The sequence below is a fragment of the Pholcus phalangioides genome, unplaced genomic scaffold (assembly GCF_987345545.1).
Source record: "Pholcus phalangioides strain wild (caught in Gottingen) unplaced genomic scaffold, Ppha-v1.0 ptg000015l_1, whole genome shotgun sequence".
Taxonomy (NCBI): domain Eukaryota; kingdom Metazoa; phylum Arthropoda; class Arachnida; order Araneae; family Pholcidae; genus Pholcus; species Pholcus phalangioides.
In genome coordinates, this window is record NW_028301608.1 from 100,273,550 (window position 1) to 100,296,100 (window position 22,551).

The window sequence follows — 22,551 nt, forward strand, 5'->3', positions numbered from 1 at the left end:
ATGACTTTTTTGACTACGAATTTTTATAAACATTTTTGTAAGAACCTTATTTTTCGCAATGAGAGTCACAATATTTATGAGTTCATTAAATGTAATGTCTAATTATAATGTCTAATTATTAAACGTAAGCGTTCGTATTTTTCCAGAATGAAATTCAACCGTTCGTGGCCCCGTATATATTTGTATATACATGGCTAAAAAAAACCCATCTCACACCAATTTCTTTTCTTAACTTTTTTGCCGTTTTAGGAAATACATCTTTTAGTGTCATTTTGATACAAAATACGAATTTCTTTTCTTTCTTTCCACAAATCCGGTCTATCGCCCCAGGCAATTTACTACCGAATGAGTTGACCAGGAAGTGTGAATATTGTACCTAACTGTCTGAGTGCCTATATAGTGTTGTGTCTGATTTTTTGCAGTGCTGCTATCTATATTTCAGAAGTGAAGTGAATGGAGTGTAATGATCGAATATTTGTACCATTGTAGGACTGTTGCTCTCAAGACTTGTAACGCGATCAGGTCTCATTCGCCTCCTCGAAGTTGGGAACCACAGAAAACCAACTTCATCCGATTACCACTATGGCGACGGTGGGGTTTGAACCTGGGTCCGTCACTATGAGCAATCGACTACCACAGTGGCTACAGAATACGGCTACTATATAAGTACAATACTTTTTTTTTCATCAAGAAAGAGTTAATTTATCTTCGGTGTCAAGCATTTAGAGCTGCTGAAATTCTACACATGTTCAGGGATTTATAAAATCGTAACAAATTGAGAGGGAATCGGAAATAAAATTCAAGGTTTAAAACTATTCACTTCGCCAGCAGATTCTATCTGTTTATAAATAACATTAAAGTCAATACAAACTGTATATTTTACCCTTAATTAACAATATTAACTAATTAAAAAATCCACTCTAATTAATTAAATTGCTGTATTGAAGCGTTGTTTCAATTAAAATATGCTAATAGCACCAAGTTACAATCGTTTCCGTAAAAAAAAATGTTTCTTCAATACGTTTTTATCGGAGTGAACCATAGAGGTTAATTTCCATTTAAATGTTTACTTACATTTTACAGCATTTTTTAACGAAAAAAATGCTTGTTAAATACACAGATCGGATTCTAAATCATCGAAAAATTTTAATTAATTTAAATTTGAATAGTATACAATGATGTTCTTAGGGGATGGTACATTTTAAAACAAAAATTAACGTTGATGTCGCATATGTGTAAGGCCGGCATTACACTATAAAAGTTTTGTAAAAGCTCTTTGATAAAACTTGAAAAATTCAACCAATAAGCGTCTCGGTTACGTTTGCTCAAATGTAACCGAGACTTATTGGTTGCATTTTTGAAATTTTATAAAAATTTTTTTATCATTTTTATAGTGTAATCCCAGCCTAAGCGCTGCTAGAGTCCAAAAGTTTTGAAAACCCAAGTGCTTTGGCGAATATGCCAATAAATATGGTATAGGCCCAGGACCGTAACTAGCCATTTCCGTGCTTTTTGCAAGAATCTGCATTTAGGCCCCTTCTGGCCCCCCCTACCGTTCTAAGTGGGCCCTGTGCGAATGCACCTGTTGCACCTGCCAAGTTACGGCCTATACGGATTGGGGAAAAAAATGTTATTTTAATTAGGATTTAATGTCTAATTATTTAATCAGTAATTTTTTATTGTAAAATTCTTAATGAAAACTTGAGTGGTTAGTTGAAGTATAAAATCCAGTTTTATTTAAATATGTTAGCGTTTTCTTTTTTCCAGTTCTTGATTGAAAATACAGTCGAATCCCGATTTAACGCCATCATTTGTTTCCTAGAATTCTAGCGCTATAGCGAAGTTTGGAGGAAAATTCGGATCACGGTTTAACTTATGATCCCTAGAAATGGAAGATTTATTCACGGAAAATTTCTGGCTCTAAGAGGGGTTGGTGTGACAATTGGGGGGGGGGGGGCCTATGACGGGGTATTATACGAAGAACTGCGATGTTTCTACGAAAACCTTTTCTCCTGTGGTCATTTTTGTGTTTTTCTTCAGTTTTTTTTTTTTTTTTTTGCTACTTTTCGGGAAATTCTAAAATTCTGTCATTTTGGGTTTAGTTGGTTTAGAGTATAGTTTCCCAACCTTTTTTGTTCCATCGCCCCCCCCCCAACACAATCTAACTCATAGGATCCTCTGTTAGACCCGTATCTTCTACCGCCCCCTGGAACTTTCCACCGCCCTTGTTTGGAATCACTGGTTTAGAGCACAGTTCCCAAACTTTTTGTTCTATCGAAATCAGTTCTTCAGAAATTTTTTTTTCATCGTCCCCCCTACTCAAGTGAACCCATGGGATCTTATGTTGAACCAGTAGTAGGTTTCATCGCCCCCTGTGCCATTCCATCCCCCACCGGGGGCGATATTGCCCACTTTGGGAAACACCGGTTTAGAGGTAGAAAGCCCTTTTCATATAGTTTTCAACAGGAATTCTCTCGGTCAATGATTTTTCTTATAAAAATTGTTATATGGAAGTGAAAAAAAAATTAAAATTATTCTATGGGAGCTAAAATTCTTCTTTTTGTCAGTCCCGATATAAATACAGTTAAATCTCCTCTTGACGGACACCCTTCGGAGGCGGTCACCCCTCTTTTACGGCCAAATAATAATTTCCCCTTGTATAATAAAAGTACGCATTCGAAACCCCTGATTAACGTTCACCCCTCTTTTACGGAGGAATTTTTTGTCCCGTCGGTGTCCGTAAAAGAGAGGCTTTTACAGTACTCAAAATACACCAATTACGATAAAGGCCTCACCCACTGGACGTTTGAAGACTTTTTCAACTTTCCCGTGTTGCCATAAAATGTCTATCGCAACATGACAAAAAAATTTATCACAACATGATAAAAAGACACAGCAGCAATTGTAACATGCATTTACAAAAAAACGCTCAGAAATTTCGGGATTGCATAATAATTGCAGTTCTATTGGCTATATGACCAATTTGAATATAGCATATTATTATGCAGTATCCAAATTGGCCAAGTCTAATCACAAAAAGTACTTACGTGCACATGACTTCGTGAGTGAGAAGGACTCTCCTCATTTCTGGGTTTTTGTCTTGGCCTTCATACGCTATGGCCTATTTGGAAATTAGAAATGAAATAGTCAGAAAAAAATTATTTTATAACTTAATTTTAACATGTTAATTTTTTTTTATGTATATAAAATTTAATTTTGATTACCTGTCGTGTTGTTGCATCGATGAGCCGAACGTACAAATCCTCTTGTTGGCGAACACCTGAATGAAATTCGATCAAAAATATAATTTAAAAAATCCTATTTTTTGAGAAAATATGTTTATTTGTAATAGAGTAGTTAAAAAAACTGTAATATGTGTATCCCTATCTAAAAAAAGTTAATTATCGATATAATTCAAAATTTCTAAATTTCTTCTGAATTTTTTACCGTATAAGAGTGTTGCGTAATTACATAGTTTAAGTTATTGCAATATGAAAATTAGAGGAAGATTTTGCAGAATGTTGCGAATATTTTTGTTCAATCTAAGTAAACGTGATACTTTTTTTGCATAATCCTATATCATGAACTCTCTGATTGTTTTTAAATTTATTTACAAAGGTTTCATTAATTAATGCGGCCCTGGCAATGATACAATTTAGTGAGTGAATGATGGTTATTGGAGAATGTGTGTGATATATGTGATGGTTATTGAGTAACGTTTGATTAACGCTAATAGGAAATATTTAATGAATTCTGGTTATTGAATACTAGTGGATGGAAATTTCGATCATCGAGTAATGTATAAAAAAATTAATTTTAACGTTCAATTAATGATGGTCATTGAGTAACGTTTTAATGCATTATGGATATTGAATATTAGGAGATGGAAATTAATCATTAAGAGTGATGTTAAACAAGTGGTAATTGATATTTAATGAGTGATGTGATGTGGTGGTCATTGAGTAACGTTTCGTGAATTATAGTTATTGAGTAACGTTCAATGAATGATGGTTATCGAGTAACGCTCAAAGGAATGGTGGTTATTAAGTAACGTTTAATGTGTGAAGGCAGCGATTGAGTATTAGTGGATTGAAATTGATTATTGAGCGATGCGTAATAAATTATAGTTATTAGTTGTTGGTAAATGAAAATTGTTTCTTAAGTTTTGGCATATGGACATTGGTTATCGAGCAATACCGTGGGCAGTATAAAGTACTGGTTATTGGGTAACAGATATTGGTTATTGAGCAACTCTATGAACGAAAAGCAAATAATGATCATTGAATAGTGATTGACGTTAATAATGTGTGGTTTCTCTTATAGTTTCACACAACGTTCATATACACTGCTCGGGCTAATAGATAGCTCGCGCGCAAGACCTATAATTCATTACCCATTCCTAGTGAGCGTTGGCAAAGACAACCTTACCTTAGACGGGATACAAACCCCTTCGCCCGAAGATTATGGGGTGAGGAATAATGGATTTCGGCTACAGAGAAATAACTAATTGATAACTATTATTAAAATTGAAACTAAAATGGAAAAAACAAAACCGAAACTAAATTAAAAATGCTCCAAATTACGCATTTAAGTATAGTTATGCGATTTTATTTTAGATAAATATGCAAAATAAGACACTTTTCCAAGTGAAAAGGGGAAAAAAATATTATGTAAGCCTTAATCAGGCTCAAAGTCGGCCTTATGTCAGTAGAGGCGAACTATATACAGTCATGATTGTAGCATACTGAGCAATCAAGATGGCTTATGCAATTAGGTATTCCCTTCCCATCCGAAAGGGACAGAGTTGCAAATACGGGAGGCATATGTGGTGTTGCCTACAGTACTGTACGGCGTACATGTGCGAATGAGGTGAACAGAAGGGAATGTTCGGATGGATTTAGGACGGGGGGGGGGGAGAGAGGGAATTTAGCATGTCTCTTGCTGTGAATATTGTATTGTTGTAGGTACAGTGTATCACCATTTCGTTTCTCTCTCCTCCCCATCGCTTCATGCATGCTTAATGAGTTTGCTTTGTGCATATTATATCAAGAAATGATTCAGCTCCGCTCGCACTTTTAAATTGGCATTATTCAATTTTTTTATTATCATCATGTCACATGTCGAGTGTTGTTGGGGACATGATTACGTAATTCGATTTTTTTTTTTTATAATTTTATTTTTATTTTATTTTTTGGTTGAAATTGATTATGCATGACCTTATAGTTCCTATGATTGATCGGGAAAGTTGGAACTGGGACATGAAATGGTATATTTTAATCATTTCAACAAAAATACTGCATTTTAAATACTTGTCAACTTCTTGTTCTTGCAATAATTTACTGAAAGTTGAAAAATTGATAAATTAAATTTTGAAAATGAAAAATTTAAAAGAATTTATTTCTCATATAATTTAAAATTTCACATAAATAATACAAGATTATTCTATTGTTTATACAAAAATTGCCATGTTTTCAAGGCAAATAAATTCAATTGGTCGAATGGTCGACTCTTCGGACGACCAGAAGTGAACATCACCCCTCCATGACTCATTCGTGTGAATTCTGACCACGAGGTCCTGATGACGGTTCTCCATTGAAGAGCCGAAACGCGTCGACCATTCGACAAATTGAGTTTATTTGCCTCGAAAACGTGGCAATTTTTGTATAAATTAAAACCAGGCAAAGTTTCTAATTTTTGTGATAATATTCTATTGTTCATTTAAAAATCTGCAAAATTGTAATTTATTAGTGGAAAAATGTTTTTGTTATAAATTTTAGAAACATGAAATTCAAAAATGAGGAAAAGGTAAAAAAATTAAAAATTTTCAGTATTTTAGTAAAGTTAAATTTGAAGTACTTAAAAAATTAAAAAGTTAAACTTATAAACTTTGAGACACAAATAAGTTTAAAAGCAATTAAAATTTGGAAGCACAAATATATTTAAAAAGAATTAAAATTTGAATCACCAGTAAATTAAAAAAAATTAAATTAATTAAAAAAAATTAAAATTTAAAAAAAAATCAAGAATTGCAAAAAATAAAAAAAAAATTAAAATGAACAAAAATCTTAAAAAAAATTAGAAATTTATTAAATAAAAAAGATTTAAAACGAAAAAAAAAATCTAAAATTAAAATAAACTAAAATTAGGGAAAAAAACTGAAAAGTAAGAGTTAAAAAAAAATTAAAACAGAAAAAATAAATTTAATTAAACCATAGAGACTAAATTTAAAAATTAAAAGTGATAAATTTTAATACTGAACCAAAGAAAATAAATTTAAAAAAAAATTCTAAAATCAAATTTAAATACATTAATTTCTCAAAAGATGTTGAAAAAATTTAGAACATTCTAAATTCTTTTGTTCATTTTCAATTTTTTTTTATTTTTTCTGCAATTCTAGATTTTTTTTTTTCGATTTTAATTTTTTTTAATTAATTTAATTTTATGAATGTTCCATATTTTTCTCCTCTTTACAAACTGCAAATAAAAAAATAATAATAATTTTCAAAATAATACTGCATTATTCTATCTATATAAGTTACCAAATACTAATCCGAAAAAATTCCTCTTTTTTAGATAAAAAAAATTCTTATCCAAGAGATTACAAAAAGGTCAGAACCAAAATAATACCCAGGGCAATACAAACATCACGTAAAGAGACTTTAAAACACGTCCTCTATACACACACACAACTCATACCAAACACATGGATTTCTTCCATTTTTTTTTTCTTCTGTTTTTAGAGGTGATGAATTAAATGACGGAAAAATACCAAGACTTGAAATATACGTAAAATGAAAAAAAATAATAATTATAAAAAAATTAAGGATCGGAATGGTTTCGTTCGTTTTCAGAGGAAGTTCGGAAGAGAGATTGTTTGGAGAGAAACCAGAAGAAGTAGAGCATCCGCAGTACAGTACATAGAGAGAGAGAGAGTAGTTGTCAGCATCACTAGATGGGATTCTGAGGATTGATTTACGAATCGTCGAAATGTAAACGGCCACTAAATCTTTCTGCCACTTTTAAAGTTCTGTAATGTCTCTTCCTCTCCATTGCCTCCCTCCTTTCTTGTTCTTTCTTATTCTTACTTAAAAGAGAGTATCGTTTTACTTCTACTTTGGCCGTGGGTTCCAGACCCGTGTATGTTTTGTATATAACGCTTCGAGTTTCCTGTTAACTTTTGAAAATGATTATAGTTACTATAATGATATTATATACCGTGTCTCCCCGGTCGGAAATAAATTTTTGCTCCAAAATTAGCAAAATTAGGCATTATTTGACATTCATCCTTGTTATGGGCAACTTTTTCTCAGCCACCTCGTTGGGCATTTTGCCTGTTGTGGCGTTGTATTTGTATTTGTATAGGGTTAAATTCCCAAATGATGACTCTTTTATTTTTTTCAAAGATCCACCAATCCAGGCTTGAATTTTTTGCGACAATATTTGCACTGTATATACCAGGGGTTCTCAAACTGTGTGCCGTAGAGCGGTCACCCTGACAAAGGTTTTTCGCAAATATTATTTGTTAAATAGCTCTGGGGGAGCCGGTGGAGCTCGCGGATAAGCATTGAATAGCAAACAGCGGCCCCGCGGGTGAAAAAAGTTTGAGAACCCCTGGTATATTCACAAATATTTCGACAGTATAATCACTGGCCTCCAATCTACCAACAGTAATGCTCTTCACAGCGAATCATATACTGCAACCTGGCTGTTCTGGAAAACGAAAAAAACCTCACTTGCAGAAAAATACGTAATGGGCATATATATTAATGGCAATCGCGAAAGAAAAAACTTCTTAGTTTGCATAAAGGTAAGTACAGTAGAACCTCTCTTTTACAGACACCAACGGGACAAAAAAAATTAGCCCGTAAAAGAGGGGGGTGACCGTAAATCATGTGCTTGAAACGCGTACTTTTGTTATACAATGGAAAATTATTATTTGGCAGCAAAAGTGGGGTTTCCCCTGTATTGCAACATATGGCCCTATTATGCAGTATAAATGTATAAAGTGTTCGAAAGGGATAAAAATTCTGTGATTTATTCTAAAACTGTATAAAATATTTATGTCGCATTTATTTTCTGCGTAAAAAATATCGGGAAAAAATATCCATCAAATATTGCGGGCCTCTGCTTCCAAGTAAAGTTTATTGTTGATCATTCCATCATTTCGGTCGCACCACGGTCATCTTCTGCACACGAGGGCTAATTAGACCGGGACCTACAATTTCTTGCCGATTCCGAACGGCAGGCTCGTTTTTTTATACTCATCGAGAATTTGGTGCGATAGCTCCTCTCGATGGGGGACTCCCTGCGGTAGCAATTCTTTTCTGTGGCTTCTTCTCCGATGCCAACAGCGCGGAAAATTATAATTAGTGGTTTGACTAATATTTTAGATTTTCCATTGGCGATCGTATTCCTTTCAGATTTTCGTATATTCCAAAATTTCGATTATTAAAATAATAATTATTATTATATCGCTTTCGATATTTGTTATGTAAATTAATCAATTCGTTTTTGAAACTTTTCAAAGTTAGTAAACCGAGTGGTTATATTTTCCGGACATGTGTAAAATATCGCGATTCAGGCATCCGTTGCTTTAAGTTACATGCCCAGCCGGGAATGTAAGTTTTTGGAGATTTGACCAGCCCCTGGCCGATACCTACTTCTACTAAGGGTAGGGTGACCAGATGAGGTGCCGGCAAATTCGGGATAAATCCCGGAAATTGTTATTAAAAATCGGGACATCCATTAATAATAACCGGGACGAAACAGGGACATTTTTAAAACTCATTGGGTGAGCATTACAGTTTAAAAAATTGCATACTAATAATGTATTACGAAAATATTATCACTCCATCTCTGCGCAGAAGCGAGTAAAACATCGGAGTGGGAGCCATGATTGTGAGACGTCCCGTATAAATGTGATTGAAGGGTGTACGCCATGGACGGTGAGATGCGTTACATTATATACTAATAAATTACTGGGAGTTGGGGGGGACTCAAGTAGTCCAACTCTTAGTATCATTATAACGTCTATGCTTCTACGAACAGCCGACCCTCGGTTTACGAACTTACTACATGTAATCCGTTCACCAGAAGTCCGTTCGTAAACCGAATTGTTCAGAAATCGAAAGTTTTTTTCCGCATAGGAATCAATGTAAAATTGCTTAATTCGTTTCAAGGACTCAGAATATTTTTAGTGTGAACTTTCACAGCAGTGCTTTGCGCTCATGTGTATAACGTAAAGCCGATTAAAACCATTAGATTAACACTGAAAACGCATTTTTTTTAGAAGAGACAATTTCAACCTCTTGATTTCACTTCGACCGGTTCGAGATAACGGGATCCATCCCATATCGGGGAAAAAGCAGGGCCATGTCTGGTTTCTTTAACACAGTAAAACCTATCTTTTGGGGACATCGGCGGGACAAAAAATTTCGTCCGTAAAAGTGAAATGTCCGGTAAGAAGGATTTTACTGTATCATCTATAATCTCATGTCAAAGTTCTTGCAATTTCTGCCTGCAAAGAAATCTGACCCCCAATGCCTCCAAAACTGAATTGATATTTCCGGAAGTCACTTGCTGCCAATTATTATAATCAATAAGTATACCGCTATATCAATAAGATCTATCAGCAATGCAGTGTAGTATTAATATAGCAAATATATATAACAGTGAAATAACATATTCCAACGCAGTTAAAATAGTTTAAATTGAAAAATATTGAAAATAATTCTATTTCATTGCGCAAACAAAAACCGGGACAAAAAGGCGTCTCGGAAGCCTTTTCGGGACAGGGCGAAAAATATCGAAAAGCCGGGGCATCTGGCCACCCCCTTAACAAAGGGTCATTAAAACGATATCTTACCATTAGCATATAACAGACACAGTTTATAATGGATCCCGTTGTTCGTCTTAACCGAGTCTGGTTCCTGGAAAAGAGGAAAAAATCTTGCTCAACATATAACAGCATAAACCATACTTCAATACAGTTTAATTAATTAGTTAATTAAAAGCTTAGCACTATTGAATTTTCTCACGCGCCAAGACATCTCCCAGAAGACTCGTGTTCCGAGGAAGGTCATAAAAATCCGGGGAAGGATATAACTCCCAAACTATACCACTGGGCATTCCTTATAAAGCATAAAAGACCTTATAAATACGGTGTTTATCCTAAATATGGTTGCAGCCTTTGTGTTATGTGTAACAGAGAAAGAGGGTTCCCTTGGGATGTGCCGATGACTATAATTCATAAGAAACTTTGTTACGTGCAAAAACTAAGGATAGAAGGGGGTATTAAAACAGCAATGGCTGACGATGACGATGAGAGATATCATAGTGGTCGCGTGGCAGGACACTGATAAAAATTCACAGCCACCATTTTTTTTCCATGTCTTTTACGACGTGCAAAACTTTCATTAACGCCGACGTCGGGGAAAAAAGCTTTTCGCTGTCTTGTTGATTATAAATTTTGAAGGACCCCCCTAACGACCTGACACTTCCTTGCGTTAACCTTATAAGACCCATTTATTTTGGTCGAGACCTCTTACGGACCTTTCTACCATCCTCGAATAGACGTAAATCCTGTTAAACTTTCTCACGGGCCCCACGGTTATGGCCATAGTGTTCTCTTCTCCTTGAATATATAAATTCTATTTCTTGGTTCGGATTGTCCTTTGCTAGGAGTAATCGAAATGAATAGAAAGCTCGCGGATAAAGGCGCTTTTCTGGACGTTTTCGCGACTAAATTATGGCGACATAGAACTTTCCTTCTAAAGTTCGAACTTGGTAATTAAGCTGCACGAAAATGAAATCGTTTTCTCAAAAGGGGTTTCTAAAGATATCGCTAAGGGTTCCGTGAGAAATAGTAATGCATAGCACACTTATACACACACACAGTCAGCATAGTTACATGACTATTGCACAGTACACGGATTCTCTGCAGAACTTGGATTTTCTCTTTAGTCTAAACCAGCAGTTCTCAATCTTTTCTGACTCGCGGAGTCTTTTCCAGTGTATAATTTATGTGGTGGAGCCCTGTTTTACCCGAGGAGCCCATTTTAGTATATAATTTATACGGTGGAATCCTTTAGGTAGGGCGGGCCGTAACTAGGATTTTTTCCGCCCGCGGCAAATATTATTTTGTCACCCCTACAACTTCAAAATTCGATAATTTTGTAATGGTGTTTGTTCCCAGCCGCCCCCTAATTTTTTCCGCACGAGGCAGCTGTCGCCCCCCCCCCCGCCCCCTCGAGTTACAGCCCTGCTTTAGGCCTCTATTTTTATTTACTTATCTACTTTATTGATTTATTTTACTTTCCTCGAGCGTCTGCGAAGCCTCTGGGAAATGCACATGTAGCCCCGAAGGACGGTTGAGAACCACTGGTCTAAACCAATGTTTCTCAACCATTTTTCTACTTCAACAATTCCATAGGACTACCCATATTGTTTCAGGGGCTCCCTAAAACGCCGGCATTACTACGTGGCCAATTAGGTTGCCACGGCTACTCGTATAGTTTCAAAAATTCCTAAGACATAGATATTGCTCCAAAGTTCCGTGAACATGGAAATTTTTTAACTGTTCCCAAGACGGCGGGCATGCTTTCAAGGAGGACCCATAGTTGTACAAGTCAGAGATAGAGTAAGTAGTACGCTAGTTTATGGTTTCATTCCTCTTAGACAGCTCCGTTTTAAACCCCCCCCCCCCCCATCCTATTTTCTTTTCAACGATGGCTCTGGATTCCAATATAATCCCGTTATTCGATTCGATTCATAAAATATACGAGTACAGTGCATGTTTCCTCCTGTATTATTTGCGAATGCACAAGCACATTATTTTATCTTCCATCATGAACTTGGTACCTCGAGTTACGAGAACAGTTCGTTCCTGGAAGTGGATCAATTCAGTTCTGCATTTCAGTTTCCATTGCAGTGGTTCCATTTTGGCGGCCGTGGCTTCCATGCAGTGTAGTCATATACCTTCGACGCCCTCATTGAATTAATAATTGTATAAATCAGATATAGAAAGTTTGGTTCTCTTTAATTACTGTATTGGCGTACATCAGAATCCTCGCCTCTAAGCGACGCATTTGACAATACAGTAGAATCCCGTTTTAACGAATACCGTTATAGCGAAAATCTCGTTTCAACGAACGCTTTTCTAATCCTCCAGATAAATTTACAAAGGAATAAAATGCAAAAACCTGGGATTCCTTTATAACGAAATTTCGTTATAACGAAGTGATTTCTCCGGTCTCTTGGATTTCGTTATAACGGAATTCGACTGTATTTAGCTACGCCACTAGGAGCCTCGAAGCTCAGTTTGAGAATCTTAGCAGTGAAAATCGTTGTTGTATTCGCGTTGACTTTTTCGCAGGCTTTCGTGCGTCAAAAATAGTATTTTTCTTCTACATTTCACATTTCAAGCTCGTAATTTAAGTATCTGTTCACAACTTACAGCATTTTTAGCAAATATATATATATTTTTTATTTTTAAATTGCATTATTCGTTACTTGAAGTACCACTGTACAAAGTAGCCTATAAAGGGTAATTCCATAATTCCCCCCCCCCCCCGACTCATTTTACTTGCCAACCAGATCCTAGAGGCATGCTTCCAATTACAAAAAAGTATCCAAATAACGTATAGAACTCATATCTGTCATTTATGTTGTAAGGAGTTGTGTAGTTATTATTAAAATAAAATAAAATAACTTCTTTACATGGACAACCTGCACTCAAAAGCCCAGTTAGAAAGTTGTTGTTCTGTCTCTCCTGATGCCAAAAAAAAATTCACGTTCATCTGAGTGCAATATTCGCTGAGATATTTTAATTCAATAAATTAGAGAAAAGTTGGGGGGGGGGGTGAAAAAGCATGAATGGGAGAAAGAACCTTTGTCTTTTAGTTTATGCTGTTCTTTTCCAACTTTCCTCCGTTTTTTTGTGAATTCGAATGTCTCAGTGAATATTGCACTTGAAAACGTGGAAGTTTTTTTGTTGGCCTCAGGAAAGACGGGCAACAATTTTCTAATTGGGTTTATGAAGACTTCCTGTGTGTGTGCGTATAAAAAGTTAATTTTTTTCATTTTTAACCGAGTTAAATTTCATTATTCTCTCCAAATGAGCTGTAGATTTATAGAAATCTACATCTTATATGGATACTTTATTTAATTGGATGTATGCCTTTAGGATAAACGGTTCACCAGTAAAATGCAGCAAAAGTAGTGCCGTCTTAACGTATGGACCCACCTGGGTTGTCCCGGGGGCCTCGAGTGCAAAGGGTCTAATGATAATGAGATCTTATTAAAAGAATTTCGGGATTAAGTACGTGAATCGGTTGACAGAGGCATTTCTGAGATGGTAGCGGGCCCTCAGAAAAATCAATTTGCTTTGAAGCCCATGAAGCTCTTAAGACGGCCGTTGGCGAGGGAAATTATGGAATCACCCTGTATAATAAAAAGGGGTATTATAGTGACTTTTCATACCCACTCATTCTCGATGAATCCGACGAATGTGGCACTTTCGACTTCAATCGGCTGATCATCCTGATCGTGGAAAAGAATCACAAAATGGAAGAAATTACTCTTCCTTAGATTGGAAGGTGGTTGTTTCTCGAAATGGGCTTTCCCGATGCTCATACTGTAATAATAACAATAAGTAGACGCAACAATTATTATCACATCAAACACATAATACTGTATTTAAACTACACACTGTTTAATCAATTCGAAAATTTCTAAAACACTTGATGTTCCACATCTTAAGATAATGTCATCCATGAATGAAATTACGCATTAAAAATTTTTTTTTCAACCAATTAAAAGAATTGTGAAAAAAAAAAATTCAAACAAACCCCCCCCCCCCCCCCCCCACATAGCAGTCTTAAGGAATTGTCATGTGAGAATATCGTGTAAATTTCACTCGTCAGTGTCCATAGTTTTAGCTCTCCGTTGACATAGGCAGTAACTGGATGGAGAATGTGTGAAGTGCCATATATATCACAGTATTCAAAATTACATGCAACTTTCAAGAGCTTAAAAAATTGCAAGGTAAATGTGTTGAACAATATTTGGGACCCTGACAAATTTATGTATTCCAGGCACGTATTTTTCCCTGTGAGAAAAGCATGCCCCCCCCCCCCCAGCCTCGGGCGCGGTAAAATTCCTATCATTTTTTTTGTTTTTACACACTATAAATTCACTGCACAGAAAAGATCCTAAAAAGTCTGGGCCGGGGCCCACCAAACCAAACATCTCAGCATAGAAAGCCCTGCTACAATGTGTGGAAGCCATGGAGAAAAGGGCCAATCTGAATGTTGCAAAATTTTCCTCATTTTCATTACCTTTTCGTGGTCCCGAGCCTCCTGGAAAGAGTTATGCTCAGAAAAAGGAGGAGTTTTCGATTCGGCGTCCCCAGGCTAGTTACGGGCCTGCATGTGTTGGCTTCTGTTTGGTTCCAACAAGACTACCAGGACAGGCTGTTCCAAATCATCTGAGCACCGCTTTGATGATTGTCGATTCCACCATTTCTTTTTCAAATCATGATGAATCACTTTGCCCGAGAGCCCATGGTGCTGTTCAGCAGGGCCGTCTTGAGAGCATCATGGGCTCCTGGCAAAGTGATTTTTCTGAACCCCTACCAGGCTAAAACTGCCTGCCAACCAATTTCACCAGATGTCATTTTCATTGAGCCTCCTGGCCGTGCCCGGGTCGGCCCCATGCATTCGAGACGGCCGTGCAGTCAACATCTATGTATTTGCACATTGTTCACGGATGATTTATGAATTGAAGACTGCCGTTGTGAATAATAATGATACTAGTTATAAATCTGAAATTAATCTCATTGTATGAATCAAGGACTTATAGCAAGGATAATAGCAAAGCTTTTGAGAAACGAGGTAGAGTAGGGGTCCACCCCTTTGCCGAAATGGTAGAAAATGACTGATTGTTATGGGTTAACATGTTTGTCTTTGCTCTGCCATTTCGGTAGCACCCCTCTATTAGTTGTTCCCCCTCCGAAAGAAATTTCTGGCTACGGCATGCCCCCCCCCTCATATCTAGGGCAAAGGCCCTGCCCAGACCGGGATCCTTGGCGGGCCCCCAAGCCAGACTTTTCACGGGAACTATAGTCAATTTATGGTATGAAAAAACAAAAAATAATGTAATGATAACAATGACCGTATGAGTGTTCAAGTGAGCAACCATATCAGGGATCAAGTAAGTGGGTTAATGACCCACGGAAGGAAGTGGGTGACCAAGAGAGTGGGTGAATAACCATATGAGTGACCAAGAGAATGGGTGAATGGCCATATGAGTGACCAAGTGAGCGGGTGAGTGACCTATGAGTGAACAAGTGAGTGGGCGAGTGACGAATTGAAGGGTTACTTGACCGTATGAGAGTAAAAAAGTGAATGGGTGGGTGACCATTTGAGTGAGTGACATGTGTGACCGTATGAGATACCAAGTAAGTGTGGTCACTCATATGGTCACAAACTTGATCACTCGTATCACTCTCTTCGCCACTTATACGGTCGCTCACTCATGAATCTGAAACCGACTATAACTCAGGCCTACCACAATGAAGTGATTCGCTCACTCATACACTCAATCACACCCTCACTTTGTCACTCATACACTCAATCACACCCTCACTTTGTCACTCATACAGTCACTCACTTACTCATACGGTCACTCATCCAATCACTTGATCACTCACTCGGTCACTCATACGGTCAGGTCAGGTGAAATGTCCCGTGTCGGAGGCGAAATTTCCGGAACCCAAACTCTCATCAATGACTGACACGGATGAAAACGAAGAATGCAACGGAGAAATTCGTGAAAAAATAGCATATTTCTCTTTTACGCAGAATAAGGTGTAGTAAAGGGTTAAGAAAAGCAGAGAGCATTTTTTGTACAGAAAGAGAAGAAAATATTCGTCAATAGTTGTTCCTGGTAAAGGGTATTCATCCAATACCCAGAAAATCAACAACAGTCCAAAATTCTTGTGAAAGAATAGCTATTTATTCCATAACAAAACTCTATTTTCACTTCATGATAAGTTGTAAAGTGGTAAAGCAATGGAGGGGACAGGATTAACAAGGATTAACAACGCATTTGGTACGTCCTGCAGGGAAGGAGAATACCCTGGGTTGACGGGGGAGACTTTTAAAAGGGCGGGAATGGGTCCGCCTCCTGCACTGGGAGAAACAGTGATTACCCGGGGGCAGTGAGGTGCGACATCAAACCTTTTTTTACGGATGATTCAGTCCCCTTGACATCTTCACAATTTGTAAAAGTACCAGGGAGACATGCTGCTACTACGTTGCCACCCCATGGAGTTCTCTATTATAGTTTCTTCTCTCCTCCCCCCACCCCCCACACTTGTTTCCAGAGTCAATTTTGGTTGTCAAAATGAAAATGTTATTTGCAAGTTCAACATCTATGAAACCTCGATGTTTGCGGTGATATACCGAAAATTCAACATTCATCTAGGCCCGGGGAGCCCCGCGTTTTCGGGAGTGAGCTTCTTATAGCATAAATTTTGTTGGGCCAAATTTTGTGAATTAATTTTTAAAAACTTGGGTCCCGACAGTTGCGAAAAATATCTTAGACACTCTTGGGTGGGGCTATGCATACATAGCCTGTATCAGGCACATCCTTAACACGGGGGGGGGGGGGAGTTTAACCCATGGGCCGCATTCCTTAGGTGGGTCGTATGACTCTTCTTGAAATCTAGTTTTTTATCTATGTGTTGTCAGCTCTACCCTTGGGGGCGGGGGTACTTATTTCCGTATCTAGATCTCACTAACATGAGAGCCCCCACCCCCGCGTGGTCCCATGCGTTAAGACAACATTGTATGCATTCTAAAGACTATGCAATGGATTCCAACCTGGAAGTTTAATAATGAAAACTAATGGCGTTACCTTGTTCGGAGACAAATTATGTAGGCCTATCCATTATTTTTCATAGCAATTTAATCAATATATTAAACTGTAATCTATTGATAATTGTAATTTTTCCCCCACACTTAACGTGAGCGTATGTTCTCAATACTGGGCCTTATTTCCGCATAGATACGTGGATCTATGCGGATAGATCCACGTATCGATATGATAGATATATATAGATATATATATAGATCCACTATGATAGATATAAGCATAGAATATGAGGATCCTCCCTCAAAAATTTTAACAGCATAACCATAATCCTAGATCCCAGTAATTTGAACATCCTCATGCCTGTAATGGTCCAGGCGCCTTCAAGTCAGGTCAATTGATGAAAATCTGCAATTTTTGATCGATCTTCCCCAAATTTTGTGTATACTGTTGCAGTAGGTACTATCAAACAGGACACAACCAGTGCCGTCGTAACGCATGGGCCCGGGGGCCTCATGAAAATAGGGGCCTCACAAAAATGAGAACCAATTGAAATTTTCGAGAACTTTCCAGTTAGTGACTCAGAAAAACCAATTGGCATGGGGCCCACGATGCTGTTAAGACGGCCCTGGACAACGGGACACTTAAAAATATTTGGTCATACTATAGTTATCGGGAATGGTTTAAAAAAAAACTTTCCAGCAAAAATAGTTTCTCGGCTTCAACACACACGCACACTGACTTTCCGAATATTTCAGAAACGCACCATCTACTAATTATGAATAAAGTAAAACTTCAGTACATAATGGTTTTTTTTTTCTAGTCAATGAAGGACCTCTAATGATTACATATCAGATGAGTCGTATACTAGGTCACTAGTAGTTATTTCTAAGGAAAAATTTCTGCGGTAGTCCAGTGGTTCCAAAGGTGCCGGAACCTGGGACTGATGCTATTTTAGCCCCCCCTCTACCCCCATTGAATTTTGTGAAAGGGCTGAGGCGCCTCCTTAATGAATATACAATGCAACGAACCATTCCGCTTCCTGCGTACGCGACCTCTGATTGATTCTAAAACTTTTGTCACCCGTTACTCCATTTTCCTTGTCATCGTTTTCCAACAGCTAACCAAAAGAGTATAGAAAAGAAATATTTTCGAAAGCGAGATGTCAAAAGACGGGTTCCAGAATGTCTAGCAAGATTGACGGACAAGCTGGACCAAGAGCATATAAGTCTATGGGCACCATGTCCATTGAGAGAACAATAGGCTAGACTCCAACTAATGTAACTTTTGAGTAGGCTCCACACCCCACAAGGGAAGGGCTGACACGACTGTGGTCTGGGCACATTTTATTTTGAGGAAAAAGTTCACTGGTTTTTGATCGCTCCTATGACATGTTTTTAAATTTTCCAAAAAGGCCTAAAATAATAATTTGATATGAATATTCCAATAAGAGTCAAATTTCAATGTCATAATGGATTTTGTCATGGCCCCCACATCCTGGACCAGGGCCCCCAGGCCAGGATCTTATACGGGCCCCCGACCAGATTTTCACGGGGGGCCCCCCTTTATGATGAATTTACAGCGTGAAAAACAAAAAAAGGTGAAAATCGTCCCGTGCCCCGGTGCTGAAGCCTTGTCAGGGTTATGGATTTTGTAATGGTCCCTCTTTTCGTACTGAACGAGTTCAGAATACACATTTATTTGTTCTTTCAAAGTTGCTTTTCGATGTGTGTCTTCAGTTTCAGTTTTGGTTCGAATCAAACTTAATTATTAATTTTCTTACCAATTTTAAATACGCAAAACCACTATCAGTGATGGGAAAACAATGCTTCAGCCGTTTCTCTCAAACATGGTGACGGTCATCAACAGATTCTTCTTGATGGTAATAATAATAATGCCTAATGAGCAGGGGCGGTTCTAGGGCTGTGCGACAGTGCGGCCGCACGCTGCGCCTCTATGGGAGGGGCGCCAAGTCAGAGTAAAAGGAACAAAATTTACAGAAAACCTTAGAAAAAAAATATTTTGTCTGTAAAATTAGAGCTATGAATAAATTAGCTGTTGTTTTGCTAGTATTTTTAAAAGCAAAATTCCTGCGTACTACCAATGCCTCCTACTAGATAGTACTGGTATATATAGGAGGCTTTGGTACTACTGTGTAAATTTTCCTAGTAGTCTACTGTGTACTAAATTACGTGAAATTACGGAAATGTCCCTTAAAATTTGGGGACGTACAGTCATCAAAATTATGACTAAAATTAGTTCTGGTTGTTTAAGCCCGGTTTCTAGTTGCTTTTGGTGAAGAATCTAGTTGGAAAATTTTTTTTGACTGTTGTCAAAACTGCCGTCTTCTGTTTTTGAGACTCGACCGACAATTTGTCCCAGTGCCAAACTTATGTGGTTAACAGGCCCTGGATAGAGCACGTCTCTCCAGAATGACAGACACGTTATATCAAAGACATGCGAGTTCATGGCGACCAAATGAATTAAGACCGTATTAAGCTAAATTCTAATTTATCTAGCCTATATGAGTCAGGCAACTTCATTAAAAATTAAAACTGGTGGGCCACTTTGAGAAAAGACATCTTTGTTTCTGGTGGTCCAAATAGGAAGGCTAGTGGGCCAAGAACTCCACCAGTCAACTTGTTAAAAAAAAAAGCCGTCATGAGTTATAAATCGCTCCCATTCTTTTTTGACTATCCTACATATTTTCATGCTGTACCAACCAAAATACAGCTGTTTTGAAAAACTTTTACTTACTTTTGGATATTTTTTTACAGCATGTTTTTAAATTTCACAAAGAAAAAATATAAATAAAATAATGCTCGTATTAAAGGAATTAAACGGGTCCTCATACAGTAAAACCCCTCTTTTATGGCCAAATAATAATTTCCCCTGGTATAATAAAAGTATGCATTTCAAACTACTGATTAACGGTCACCGCTTTTTCACGGACGAATATTTTCGTCCCGCCAGCGACCGCAAAAGATAGGTTTTACTATATAAAGAAGGAAATTTCTAATGCAGTGATGAGTTTTAGAAATGATCGTCTTCCATATACCAGCATTTCTCACCCTGTCGACACAAAATTTTTGGATTACGGTATACGGTAGGACTCTGTCATCTTCTCTGCAAACGTAAAAATTATTTTATTCCCGGAAAAATTAAAATAAAAATAAATTTGCATCTTTTTCCGGGGAAATAAATGTGATTGGCTCCTAAGAAGTTAGGCTGTCATCTGATTTTTTTTTTTACGATTTATCAAACCCTACCAATACTACGTAATCGTAAATGCACCTCGTACACATTCCTCTGCGGAGTTTCTAACGAATCGGTACATGTCGGAACGTTTTGTCAAGCCTTGCAGAATACAGCATGCAGTATTTGCCGTGATCTTGCATCAACTGCACCCATATTAAAAACGAGTTTCACTGCATATCCCTAGTTTTTCTCAGATACTTTTGGATACCAGTTTCAGTTTTTGGTTCGATGTCAAACTGAATTATCAATATTTATCAACTTCAAATAGGGAAAATTCACGTCAATGGAGAAGAAAACGGTTTATCAACGGGTTTCCCCTCAAAAATGCTGAAAATAAAATTTCCCTTGATGATAAAAATGATCGCTTCTGAGCAATAAGCCCATGCACCCCACACACACACATCTTAGAACCGGGCCCCTGGTCTGAGATCTTTGACGAGCCCTCCCCTCTGCAGCATAGTGGCCAACTTCTTTCTGTTCGAGCGCGGGCCGCATTTTCAGGCGTATAAGTCGCATTAGTGAAATGACCCGGAAATTTCACAGATTGGTACAAGCCAAAAGTAACACGGAGAAACACAGCCAATTCGGTCGTTAAAATTTTACCCTGGGCTTTTTGTACTCCTCCACTTCATAAACTGGCACTTATTTAATTTTCACCTGATTTCGTTCCCAGCTGAAATCAGGATGCATCAGGATCAAAAATCACTGATTCTTCTGAAAATTATTCTAACCAAAAAAAAAAACAATATTCATAGTTTAAATCAGTGATTCCCAACGCGGGCGTTAACGCCCCCTGGGGGGGGGCGATGGAATGTTCCAGGGGGCGGTAGAAGCTACCTGTATAACATAGGATCCTATGGGTTAAATTGCGTTGGGGGGGCGATGGGAGAAAAAATTTCTGAAGATGGGGGCGATGGGACAAAAACGGTTGGGAAACTATGGTTTAAATTTTACACACAAAACATTTTTTTTCAAATGTTTTTGCAACTTGTGTTTTTGCAACAATGTTTTTGCATTTTATGGGGAGAACGCGGTAAATTTTTCTTTTGCCACCAGCAATAAACAATAAATAGATTGCTGATCAGGAAGTCTGTTGTTAGAGCCAATAGCTCAAATAATGATCACTAGTTTAATTTAATACACAGTATTTAACCTTGTCGGGGAGGCCATACAAAATCCCCTCACGGACCACATGCGGCCCAGCTGTTGGCCACCCCCGCTCTACAGAATAATGGGATTGCCTCGTGCTGCAGCCCTGTCAGCCCTACCCTTGGGGAAGGGCCACGAATGGGAGCCTAAAGTTAAATTACATTTTGATATGGAAGAAGAAGAGAGACTTGCATAAAACACTCACTTTGGCATCGGCTGAGATTGCTCCAAGGACTGGACGGTCACACCGCCACCGTCCTGGGCGTATAGTGCTCCTGTGCGTAGATGCATCGTCCGTCTCTGTGCATCGGTAATCTCCCGTAAGCGATCGAATCCGAGACCGACTGAAAAATGACGGTGGCAACCACCATCTTGCTGGTAACCAAACATTTTCCACGCTCTAAAAAAACGTTCGCTTCTAGAAATATAAATATATCTGTGTTTTTTTTTGTTTTTTTTTTAGTAACTTGAGGCACTTTCAGAGCATCAAATGTTATTGCTTAGACACTTGGTGGACACTTGCAACTTTTGAATATCTCATAGTGTCTAAAAAATGATAAATACAGTGATGAGAGAGAGTGACTTAAATAATTCCAGATCGTATTTCCCACGTAAGAGATGGAGAGTACTTTTTTTTAATGTAGAACTTGTGGTGTTTATCGCCAGTTTAAAACTTCAATTCACACATGTTGCACATGAAATTAGCACACTTTTCTGCGGGAAAAAAAAATAACCTTCACACTTCCCGGCTGAACACATGCAAGTCAATACAAATCGCTCTTTTTCGCACGTGTGTTCATTGAGAATTAAAAGATTCCTGCCCTTGCCTCTGGGGGCGAATCGCTTCGCAACCTCGTGCTTGGGCGTGGTTTGCCTCAGAACCGTCACGCCTACCTCATCGGGACGGCCCAATGACGTGAGTGATCCAGGGACTACGTCCAATGAGGAGTTCTCTGATATAATGTTACGTCACTTTCTTGGTGATTGATGGACATGTGAGGGATCGGGGTGATGGTGATGATGATGGTGTTTTTTTCTTCCTTTTTTCGTATGTAATGATAAATGGAATATTTTGTTAAAAGCAGGTAAAAAAAGAAGATAAAGAGTTGAAAGTTTTTGTTTTTGTTTTCAGTTTTATTGTCGTTGTCGTTTGTATGAACTTAACGCACGCGAATCACGTGTGTGCGTGTGTTTTTCAACATTAATCTTTCTGAAACATGTTTTATTACGTGACATGGAAAATTTCCTCTTATCGAATTTTTTTTTTCGTAA

General features: G+C 37.7%; 1 protein-coding gene across 1 annotated transcript in view; it reads right to left on the reverse strand.

The window, feature by feature from the left end:
* LOC149077200 (transcription factor unc-3-like) overlaps positions 1–21,899 on the reverse strand; it is a 66,581-nt gene extending 44,682 nt beyond the window's left edge. Inside the window, exons 1-5 of the mRNA XM_089242754.1 lie at positions 21,485–21,899; positions 13,480–13,633; positions 9,866–9,929; positions 3,225–3,280; positions 3,048–3,121 (exon numbers count right to left, since the gene is read on the reverse strand). Coding sequence (XP_089098880.1) covers positions 3,048–3,121; positions 3,225–3,280; positions 9,866–9,929; positions 13,480–13,633; positions 21,485–21,669 — 533 coding nt within the window. The 5' untranslated portion in view covers positions 21,670–21,899. The remainder of the gene's footprint in view (positions 1–3,047; positions 3,122–3,224; positions 3,281–9,865; positions 9,930–13,479; positions 13,634–21,484) is intronic.
* Positions 21,900–22,551: the final 652 nt, after the last annotated feature.